We start from the raw sequence: 11,033 nt of genomic DNA, 5'->3' as shown, positions 1-11,033 counted from the left end.
GCTCACTAACCCAAACAATCTGTCTGACTTATCATTGCAATACAATTGAAGTATTTGAGACATCATTGATACAAGTGATACTACGGTAAATGTACTGTGAGTGAAGAAAAGAAAAGAAACAGAAAGGAGTATGAGAACTAATCATTATGTATAAAAGGTAGAGAACGCTTGGGAAATTGAAGACAACTCATGATACACAGTTGGCATCAGGGACATCATCAAGAATGAAAGGACCGAGTTTACCTGCCCTAAATAAAGTAAGAAACTTTTTTGATATCATCAGACGAGCTTCTGAGGCCTTATGAGGTATCTTAAATGCCTTCTGTAGTGCTTCGAACTGCTGCTCTATAAGACCCTCCAAGTCACCCTCATCTTCCACATTACCAGTGAATTCTGATAGAGTTAAATACAAGGCACATTGGACTTCTGTTACAATATCCTGAAAGGGCACAAAATTATAACTAGGAAATTGAGAAATGACAACAACCAAAAAAGGAAAAAAAAGATCCTGAAAGGTACCAATAAAAAGAAGAGAAATGTTTTAGCCACAAGGAGATCCCACAAAAGCAAACATACAAACTAGCGGGTCTTGATGTGGTATGTTAGATTATAAAGCTACTTTTATTGTAAAGTAGATCTAAAGTACTACATCAAGCCATGTCAGTTTGTGAATTTATTTTTGTGGGATCTTTTTATGGCTGTAGCACTTCTCTAAAAAGACAGAGTCCCAAGAGGATCCCATATTACCTCAATATAAAGCATTTTCATTTAGGAGAACAGTCACATGTTGACCATAAAATAATTAAAAACACTCGACTATCATACATAAAATATGAATACGCAAGAGGATCCCAAGTTACCTCAATATAAAGCACATCAGAGTTATTTGGTGGCTTCCTCCTTTTGGGCCGAAGATCTTTAAGGCTATACTCATGTTTCCCCTCGGAATCAAATTTAATCCCTTCCAGTCTCCTGTTGTTCAGGTGGATCCAATGAAGGGGAGTTCCTCTGGTATTTAGAACTGCCAACAAGTATTGAGCAATACGCTCCTCCCCAACGACCGAGTCTTTCACAGACCCTTTATACACATGAAAGAACTTCGTAAATTTACTCAAAAGGATAAGAAGAGAACAGTGTTGCGATAGTCATTTCATGTGACTTAGACCACCTCCAATCAAATGGATAAGGATAAGTTGAATGAGCATTGTGTGTGACAATTAAGTACAAAAAGGTCCGTGCTTTTTTTATCGGTAAATAAAATTCTATTGATCATAAGAATAGGCAAAGTCCAAGTACACGGGTCATATACAAGAGCAACGTCTAGGAGTGATGTTCTGGTGATACAAGGAATTCATGAATGGTCATGCCATTAAAATCAATTACAATCGACCATTGGAAAAAAGGTCTGTGTTTTTGAGATTCATATATAATTATATCACAAAATAGCTAAAAGAATGCAGGATGGTACCTGCAAGAGCTAGCTTTAGTCCTGTCTCTATGTCAGGTATGCTTGGAACCAATACACCTGGACTGTCTAGGACATATATGCTTGGCTGATGTGCAATCTGCAGATGTTAAAGCAAAAGTACTCAGAATAGATCAACAAGAGTAGAGGAAAAGATGGAGAAGGTAAAAAATTAAGTTTTTTTTTTTTAAAAATCCAAATTCTTGATAATTTGACTTTCAATTCCAAAATGCGACTTCAAATAAAGGCTTTATGGAACTGATTTAGCTATTGCCAACTTTTGAAAATTATAATAGAAATGTGATCCTGAAGTTTTTCCTCTATTCTTATGCCTTCAAACAATAGCTAACTCCGGAATAAAATGTGGAAGTAAAAAATAGATAAATAAATTGATAAAGAAGTCACAAAAATAAATTCTTTGCAGTTGGTCTGCTCAAGAAAGAAAGATAAGTCACTAAATGTCAAGTGATAATTGCCATTAAAACAATACACCCATGAACCAACAACATCTTTCGAGCAACAAAGTCAATTGAGTGGGATCCAGTCCTAATCATTAAGTTTAATTAGTCCAACAGCTTCATGCTTATGTTGGTTCAGTAAGTATGGAACACTAAACATTATGAAAGATAGGTGAAGACAGAATCTCAGCCTCGCTTTATGCATAGAAATTCCCATGACACTCTAAAGTATATATAGAAAGAGCATAGTCCAAGTGTACTATGTTAAAATCTCTGGACCTTATATCCAGCAATATCCTGAGTAACACCAGGCAATGGGCCCACTGTAGCTCGCTTCATCTTCCCCTGCACTATGAATGAAAAATAGAAGTTGTTATTTTTCAATTTACAGGGCTTTAAGACCACAAACAATAATAATTTAATAGACTTCCAAATTTACACCTATGATGAGAAAATGACATGTCACGATATGAAGCAAAACATAGTAGTGTCTTACTAGGAAAGAGAGATGATGCAATCTGATGGATTGAATTAATTAAAGCAGACTTCCCAACATTAGGAACGCCGACCACCATAACAAGGAGAGTGGGCTCCCTTGCAATAACTTCCTTCAGTTTGAGCTCCACAAGATCAAGAAGCTTTGGTTCATGTATCATAAAAGTACATCATGAGCATGAACAGAAGTAGTATATTCAATACCGCATACGGTACAAGGATGTCAAAATTTGCCCGAGCATAAATTTTGGCGTCCTAGAAATACAATGCAAATGTCATAGAGATTTGGAAAAGCTAGTAATTTAAGTTAAACCAGTGCAGAAATAACTGAAAAAACTTATTTTCCCAAGTTCTTTTGGCAACGAAACAGAGTATCAGTCACCTCATATTTCGCATAGAAAAAAAATTGCAGAAAGTACAGACAGCGGGCGATTATGCAGATTGCAGCGTACGAACTAACCTTCTTAACAGAACTCTTGCTATGCGCATTTATGGCAATGCAGTCTTGCTTGCACGAATCGAAGTAATGAATCCATTTCTACGAACGCTTAAAACAATCAGCCATTGTATTTGCAAAGAAGATTGTAATAGCAGAAAAATCAAGAGAATAGGCATACGAACACGTAAAAGTAAGATAGATACATGCATGATATTGGGGTTGGCCAAGTCTCTCTTGTTGAGGGCAAGGATGCGGCGTTTGGAGGAGAGATGGGGCTGGAGGTCCTGGTTGGCGGAAGACAAGGGAATACGAGCGTCGCGGACCTCGAGGACCAGGTCAGCCAGCTTGAGCCGCTCCCTGATGGCGCGCGTGGCTGCCGCCATGTGGCCTGGGAACCAGTTTATGGCTCCGCCTCCGGCGTTGAACCCCATTTCCCCCAACCCCTTTTTTATCACCCTCTTTACCTTTCCCATCTTCAGAATCTCTCTCTTGCAATATCAGCTACACAGAGACTCTCACTTTCGAGAATTGCAATACACTTCAGGTCGATTAAACCCTAAACCTCCCCCGAACACTCTTTGTCCGTATTCCGAAACTAGGTAATAACTATTCGGATATTTAATATAGAAAAATTCTTCTACACACTCTATTGTTTGGAGAAGCCCCAACACACTTAATGTGATCGGTTGAAAAAAAAATAAATAAATAATTATGTGAGGCATGTCGAGAGTGCTGTATATAGTATGCTGATGCAAAGCATTTCTCTTTAATATAATTTCAAAGGTTTATAAGAGAGAGAGAGGGGAGGATAAAATGGCATTTCCTTCTTTTCGTGAAAAAGGAAAGTAAAGGTAAAAACAAAATCGCATTTCTTTTTGTGAGGGTAATATGGACAATTCATGAGGTTTCGCTGATGCGGTGCGAGGCTGCAGCTGAGCACTTGGAGGAGCATTTTATGTGAAGCGAGTGCGCCCGACTGACAATATCTTTCTCTCGCCCATTGTGCATTGCGTCCGACACTCGGAAAGGTAAGCCTTCTATTTCCTTTACACTTCTTGGATCGTATCCCGGCTAACAATCCAGAGGTTCTTCGCTTCAAATCCAATGTAATTTCATGTGTATATATCTAGGGTTTGAATTAACCAATCCTAAATTTGAATAATAATTACCGATCCTCGTTTGTGTGTTTCAAGTGAGCGGAGATTCGATCTAAATTCGTATTTCTTCTTTTTTGTTCCAAATAACGCGATCGAATGCTTAGTTTTGTTGCAGTTACGTCGTTTGCGTTACTGCAGTTTGTTTGGGTCCTCAATTTACTTTTTTGTTCGCTGCTTTTCGTATAAGAAAAATGTATCCGTTTTCCTTTTTGTTTTTTTTTGTTTTTTTTTTTCTCACATAAAAGTTCTTGCAAAACGTTATTCAAAGGTTTTCCCACCTTTATTCCCCCATCTTCTTCTCGATTAGTAAGAGTTGAATATTGAGAAAGGAGATAACTTCTATCCACGTTTCATTTCTGTTCCAGTTGTTTTAGTGAGAGTTGCTGGGAAATTGATTTTTCCTAACATCGTGTTTTTTTCCACATAAAAGTTGTGTTGACACAGAGAAAAGTGAAATTCAAATGCCTTGAGTTACTTATACGTGAAGCCATTAACGAAGCGTATGATCAAATGCACTCAAGGAAAATGGGGACTAGAACAAAATTATTTTTTTATGCGAAAATATTTTTCTGTTGAAACAGGTGGAGCTAGAGGAACTTTTTTTTTTTTTTTTTAATAAATGGAGCCAGAGGAACTTTTGATTAAATGGAGAGAAACGTGTTGGTGGTCTAGGGTCTAGAGTGCAACTGTTGTCTTTCCAGGTGATAAATGTTGTATGAGTACTGATTGTTCATTTGTTTGAAACTTTGGTTTCTACCCAGTTGGCAGTTAGAAGAAAGCCATGGATATTGACCCTGCAGAACGTAGGTATTTGGAGGAAGAGGATAGTCCACTGATGAAGACAATGAAAGGTACAACAACAGGTTTTGCTGCCGGGACTATTTTTGGGACCATTGCTGCCACATGGTATGATGTGCCTCGTGTTGAGAGAAACGTTGCTCTTCCGGGGCTAATAAGAACCCTGAAGATGATGGGTAACTATGGGGTGACATTTGCTGCAATTGGGGGAGTTTACATTGGTGTTGAGCAGCTTGTGCAGAATTACAGGATGAAGAGAGACTTTGTCAATGGAGCTGTTGGCGGTTTTGTGGCTGGCGCAACTGTTCTAGGTTTCAAAGGTGAGTGCTTATATTGATTTGTTTTTTTTTCCTGCATTGAGTTTCATTATTAGCTGGAGAGTTTTAATATGTGATAATTGGTATGGTTTGGTGACAGCTGGAGTTAGGACATGTGACCACATTTGATTTGATCTTCATTTATCAGTTACTGTATTAGATGATGATAATGTGACTTGCATTTATTTTTCCTTGGGTTCTCTTTTTCATTTCCAATTCAAAATTTAAGATATGAGGTTATCGCGAGTCATTTAAGTGGTATGTCTTGTTTCGCAAAGATTGTGACTGTCAAACTAGTTGCAAGTTGCAAACATCAATTCAAATTTCTTTCATATTATGATGATGATGTAAAAATTTTGTATAAGCAATGCTAGTCTTCATCGTGGATTTGTTATCACACATGATGTTGTTCATTTTAAGTGGTTTCACACGACAACCACTTGTGAAAAGTCAATTATAATGCATTATATGATTCACATCAGCTAGTGTAATTGCAAATGATAAATTTCATGATGAAAAATAACATTTCAAATCATGTTATATTGGCCTGTCCAATGTGCCTGGCATAGAAATTTTCTCTTGCCTCCAATGCAAAGTTATGCTGCTCATAGTTGGTGCAGATTTGAGTTTACATGCCCTATACAGGGATCAAATTCAGACTTGAGTCACATTAACTCAAACATGCTTATTCCCTTCATTATGCATATATGTCAATCATATATCAATTATGGGTTTTGCTACACATCCTCCTACACCACACGTTTTATTTTTTATTTATTTTTTAAATTTTATTCCTACTAAACTAATTGAGTTATTCTACTCATCATCCCTGCACCACATACTTGCTAAGGAAAAAAAATCAAAAGATAAAAAATCAAAATAGATGTGTGGTGTAAGGATGATGAGTAAAATTTTTCATCAATTAAGTTGGTTGATGGGCTATTCATTCTACTTGTAAGGTGTGGAGGTGACCTCCCCTTTATAGGCGATTGCATCGGGATATTGAATTTTTAGTTAGTGTTTTATTTCAGCTTGTTATCTTCAACGGCCATTATTGTCAAGAATAATGGTTAACGTAGTGTAATTTTACAGGAAGGAGCATTAAAACAGCAATTTCTGCTGGAGCAGCATTGGCAGTCACTTCTGCTTTAATTGATGCTGGCGGTCAGACTACAAGAATTGACAATGGCAAGGAATACTACCCTTACACCACCAAGAAAAGATCCACTGTCGATTGATAAATTTTCATTGCTGCCGTTGTCAAAGAAGAAATTGGCATCTTACTGGAGAAAATCATCACTGTTTACTGAACTGGTTGTATGTCTGTTTTCAGAGATGTTGATCATACTCTCCTCGGATATCTTTCCCTGTTTTTTTTTTTCCAAGGTTTTATTTTGAACCAATAATGTAATAAATAGGCTTTGTGATGTTGTCGAAGTTAAGGTAGATGTTAATTCTGATTTGAGAGCAGTTCTGTTAGAAAAACAAACCACCACAGGGGCAGCTACCCTTTTGACGGAATGAGCACCTCATGGTTAGGACTGAGCAAAATTTTGAAAATTTGACTTCGCTTATGACTGCGCTCCAGTTTTACTCTGATTTCAGTAAGTCAAAGTAGGAGATGGAGTTTTTTAACCAAAAAAGTCAAAATCAGAGTCAGAGGTAATAATAGAATATATGCATATTTTATATATTAATTATATATGTATTTTGTATAACTATAACTTATATAGTTACTTAAATTTAATAATATACTAGTATGAACAAATTATTATAAAATAATATACTTAAAATGTAATATAAATTGACTATTACCATCATGTAACACTAATGTATAATAACAATTAATGTATGATCACTAATGTATCATTGTATAAACACTAATGTATAATAATATGTAATACTAATTATATAATAACTAATATATAATAACATTTAATATTAATGTATTATGTATAAATACAAATATATAAATTTATAATGATATATAATACTAATGTATAATAACATCAATTTGTACAATGATTTATTTTTTTAATTTTTGTTATATTTTAATAAAATTGAAAAGGCTAGATCCGATTAGTGAGCGTCTAAAATTGTCAAATTAAAAATTCAAATGGACTAGAAAAAAGCCACAAAAGTCCAAATCCAACTCCGCTCTGACAAGTTGGAGTTGGATAGGAGGCTATACGAATTGGAGTCGAATTTATTTTTTCAAATTTTGTTATGTTGTAATAAAATTGAAATTGAAAAACTATTTTTTTAAAAAAACTGAAATTTGAAAGGCTAGATTCAATTAATGAGAGCCTAAAATTATCAAATTGAAAGTTCAAATGGATTAAAAAGAAGCCACAAAAGTCCAAATTCGATTTCACTCTAACAAGTCGGAGTCGAACGCTATACAAATTGGAGTCGGAGTCGGAGGTAGGACACTCTGACTCTGACATTGTTGGTACTCAGCCCTACTCATGGTGGATCAATATGGGCCACTGCCACCCAAGCCAGCAAGAGGTGAATCGCAATGGAAGCTACCCCTCAGAGGAGATTTTGCCTGTTTACATTTTAGATTATTATTATTATTATTATTGGTTTTGACAAGTGAAGAAATTACGTGGCCCAAATATTAGATGACAAACCTATTAATGTATGAAAATGATACACATACATAACTTTTCACAATATTTTACATAATAATGTTTTAAAAAGATGGGTATTTTTGTAAAATATCTTATAAAACTAGCATCATTTTATAAAAATACTTTTATTTTATAACATGTATTGTAAAATATGTTATGAAATGTGTTGTGTGGATATCTTTACTCTGTGATTTATTTTAATAAGTATCTTATGTGGAGATTGTAGATGTCATATGATAAGTTAAAAAAAAAAAAGCAAATGCAAATCTCAGAAACTGTCAAAAACGGATTTTCACTTCCGTTTTGGTCGTCACCACTACCGTTTTTCCCACTGTTTCCATTGGCGTCCAAGATGGATGCAACATATCCGGTCCAGTTCTTCTGCCACGTGGCATGAACCCATTGTCCTCCTAAATTTCTTGGGTCACCCGTTATCTATACTCTGTAGTCCGTTAAGTTAGAGAGAGAGAGAGAGAGAGAGAGAGAGCTCAGAATGGCAGGCATCGGGTTTTCTTCGGCCTTGTCTTCCACAAGGTAAAATCTGGTCACTTTCTTACCTACTTGACTCAAATGCACGACTACCCACATTCATAAGTTCTGGCTTTGCTTAGCTATTTTATTATCCATTATTTGGTTTCAGTTTCTATTTCCAGAAGATAGCAATAAGATGTTAGATTTCAAGTTAATTAACGTGAGTTTCTCCCTTCTCTTATGGAATGAAAAAACAACAGAGTTTGAATGCTTATTGGCTTACTAACTTAACGTGAATTCTTCGTTCTTATGAACTTCTCGACAATGCGGAGATTGAGAATCTAAAAATTATTTTGGTTTCTTTAGCTCGGAATTCTCTGATGCCAACCGATCGCTACAGAGAAATTTGTGGGTTTTTTAGATACAGATATGTCAACCCTATGTTCAAAGTCGAGTTAGATATAATTATATTGATCGTGGCATGAGAATAGAGCTTAGCGAGAATGGAAATTCTAGGTTTCAATCACTTTACACACGTGTTCCTTCAAGGTAAATGTGCTCTTCCAGGATGTTAAGTTACTACTTGTCTTGAAATCTTCAATTGATAAGAATGATTGAACTTCGATGAATTACACATTATCCAACCAATTCAGCACTTGGTTGTTAGATTCAACAGCAGAAAAGAAAAGAACAGAAAATGAAAGTTTTGAATCTTTCAAGGAATAACAATTTGGATCTATGAGTACGGTAATAAGGGATCAAAGTTGTGTTTTTCAGAAGCTTTCGGACATCTTGCTTGGTATCCGAAACTCATATTGGAAGGACCATGCCGGGGAAACTACTTCACCGGAAAAATTTGAACATTAAAGCAGAAGTGAGTTATGTGAATGCTGAAGAAGCAAAGAAACTAATATCAGTTGAGGAGTATACAATTCTGGATGTGCGGGACAAATCTCAATATGACAGAGCTCATATAAAATCATGTTATCATGTGCCTCTTTTTATTGAAAACCAAGATAATGATTTTGGTAAGCTTTCTTCCTATGCGTGTGTCTGTGTGTCTGTTCTTGTTAATACAGTGTTTACTGTTTATTCTTTCTCTATGCCTCTGTAGATTTGCAGAGTCTTTTGGGTTCCATAATTTTCTTTAGCTGGTAATTTTGGTGCAGGAACAATCCTAAAGAGGACAGTACACAACAATTTTTCGGGGTTGTTCTTTGGGCTGCCATTCACTAAACTCAACCCTGATTTTGTGCAATCTGTTAAGAGCCAATTTTCGCCTGGAAGTAAACTCTTATTAGTCTGTCAAGAGGGATTGAGGTTAGTTTCCATACATTAGATACAATCTAATTTGGGACTTTGAGAGTACGCCCATTTTATTTCTTTTTACTTTACATTGAGTTATGTTCTGCCTAATCTAGAAACCTTTTGACAGGGTTCTGTTTCCTTTTCAATGTCAAGGTCTGCTGTTGCTGCAAAAGAGCTAGAACAAGCTGGTTTTCAAAACATAGCATGCATAACATCAGGCCTTCAAGCTGTGAAACCAGGTTAAAATTTCATTCCAACACTTCTACTGAATCTGGCTAATCCTGTAAGGGGTAGATAAAGAAAGTAAAGGATTTGTGTTTGCAGGAACATTTGATTCTGTTGGAACCACTGAATTACAGGATGCGGGCAAAGGCGGATTGATTACAGTTCAGGGAAAAATCTCAGCTGTACTAGGAACTGTACTTGTCTGTAAGTTCTTCTTCAAAAGCCCCATGAGGCTACCATGCTGATATGCCTCATCTCTTGAAAAAAATTCATATCTAAATGTGCAGGTGCATATCTATTCATTACCTTCTTCCCGGAGCAGGCAGAGAAGCTGTTCCAAATTGCACCAGTGAGCTAGGCTTCATTAAAAGCTAAAACTTTGCAGTACCACTCAAATAGTTTTAAAATGTGGGAGGAAAGTCTGTTAATATGTATAATGATAGTAGAAAGCCATTTTTAATGCGTGGTTACTATGCTTTCGATGTAAAAAGTGCAAGCCCCTACTCATTATATGCTGCTACTAACCAACCATGTTTGTTAAAATGGGGTAATGAAATCGCTTGAATCTATGCATATATACATGTAGCCACGACTCAGAGACTCATAAATCCGTAGCATAATGGTCCTGCTGATCCCTTTATGATCATTAAGGTTCTTGGCCACGACATTCCCTTCATCAGAACCCTTCTCGAGCATTGCTATTCATAAGTCCATACACCACACACCATAATTTTTTTTTATTTTCTTTAATTTTTTAAAGATTTTTTTGATTTTATTATTCTTAAAATAATTGAATTATTCTACTCATAATTCATATACCACACATTTGATAAGAGAACAAAATTAAAGAAATCATAAAAAAAGATGGTATGTGGTGTATGAGGCTAAGGAATAAAATTTTTCTTTTTTTTTCAATGACTCCTTGGCGCAGCAAGAACGTTGATTCATACATTCAGTGCAACAGAGCCCTTCTCGAGTTTCTATTTCAAGGCAGAAAATATGATATTTTACAAGTATAATCCTTTGAAGTTTACCTTATATAGGATTTTGTCGAAGGAGATCGTGTATTTAAGATTTACAACGGGTCCTGAATTACTTTGAACCAATCCGTAACTTGTTGATATGCCAACTCTCATCATACCCCACCCCTTTCCATCCTATTCTCGGACGAATTACAGCAAGTGTTTGATATCCAGCTGCAAATTCGAATTGAAATTCATGGCAAATTTGGTCGGGAAGAGTGAACTCAAAAACTAAATAAATA

At 35.9% G+C, this 11,033-nt stretch overlaps 3 protein-coding genes across 4 annotated transcripts; 2 read left to right on the top strand and 1 right to left on the bottom strand.

Moving 5' to 3' along the window:
- Nucleotides 1-6: 6 nt before the first annotated feature.
- LOC108981741 (short integuments 2, mitochondrial) lies at nucleotides 7-3,538 on the bottom strand. Of its 2 annotated transcripts, none has more exons than XM_018952987.2 (7): nucleotides 3,061-3,537; nucleotides 2,879-2,956; nucleotides 2,420-2,561; nucleotides 2,203-2,273; nucleotides 1,469-1,565; nucleotides 861-1,078; nucleotides 7-439 (listed from the first exon to the last, which is right to left on the bottom strand). In XM_018952987.2, the coding sequence occupies exons 1-7, from the start codon at nucleotides 3,328-3,330 to the stop codon at nucleotides 188-190; spliced, it is 1,128 nt and encodes a 375-aa protein (XP_018808532.1). In that variant the 5' UTR covers nucleotides 3,331-3,537; the 3' UTR covers nucleotides 7-187. The 2 variants fall into 2 exon arrangements, with proteins under 2 accessions (XP_018808532.1, XP_018808534.1); XM_018952989.2 differs by having other exon boundaries at nucleotides 233-393; nucleotides 3,061-3,538.
- A 218-nt stretch (nucleotides 3,539-3,756) lies between these two features.
- On the top strand, nucleotides 3,757-6,599 carry LOC108981758 (outer envelope pore protein 16-3, chloroplastic/mitochondrial). Its single transcript, XM_018953003.2, has 3 exons — nucleotides 3,757-3,885; nucleotides 4,776-5,132; nucleotides 6,222-6,599. Exons 2-3 carry the CDS (start codon nucleotides 4,796-4,798, stop codon nucleotides 6,365-6,367), a joined length of 483 nt encoding a protein of 160 aa, XP_018808548.1. The 5' UTR covers nucleotides 3,757-3,885; nucleotides 4,776-4,795; the 3' UTR covers nucleotides 6,368-6,599.
- Nucleotides 6,600-8,217: 1,618 nt separating this feature from the next.
- Nucleotides 8,218-10,344, top strand: LOC108981743 (rhodanese-like domain-containing protein 9, chloroplastic). Its single transcript, XM_035689893.1, has 6 exons — nucleotides 8,218-8,299; nucleotides 9,014-9,264; nucleotides 9,406-9,556; nucleotides 9,698-9,783; nucleotides 9,869-9,973; nucleotides 10,057-10,344. The coding sequence occupies exons 1-6, from the start codon at nucleotides 8,259-8,261 to the stop codon at nucleotides 10,125-10,127; spliced, it is 705 nt and encodes a 234-aa protein (XP_035545786.1). The 5' UTR covers nucleotides 8,218-8,258; the 3' UTR covers nucleotides 10,128-10,344.
- The last annotated feature ends 689 nt before the right edge of the window (nucleotides 10,345-11,033 follow it).

Source organism: Juglans regia, chromosome 4 (genome assembly GCF_001411555.2).
Source record: "Juglans regia cultivar Chandler chromosome 4, Walnut 2.0, whole genome shotgun sequence".
NCBI lineage: Eukaryota > Viridiplantae > Streptophyta > Magnoliopsida > Fagales > Juglandaceae > Juglans > Juglans regia.
Note: the sequence above shows the minus strand (reverse complement) of the source record. Positions and strands in the feature narration are given on the sequence as shown.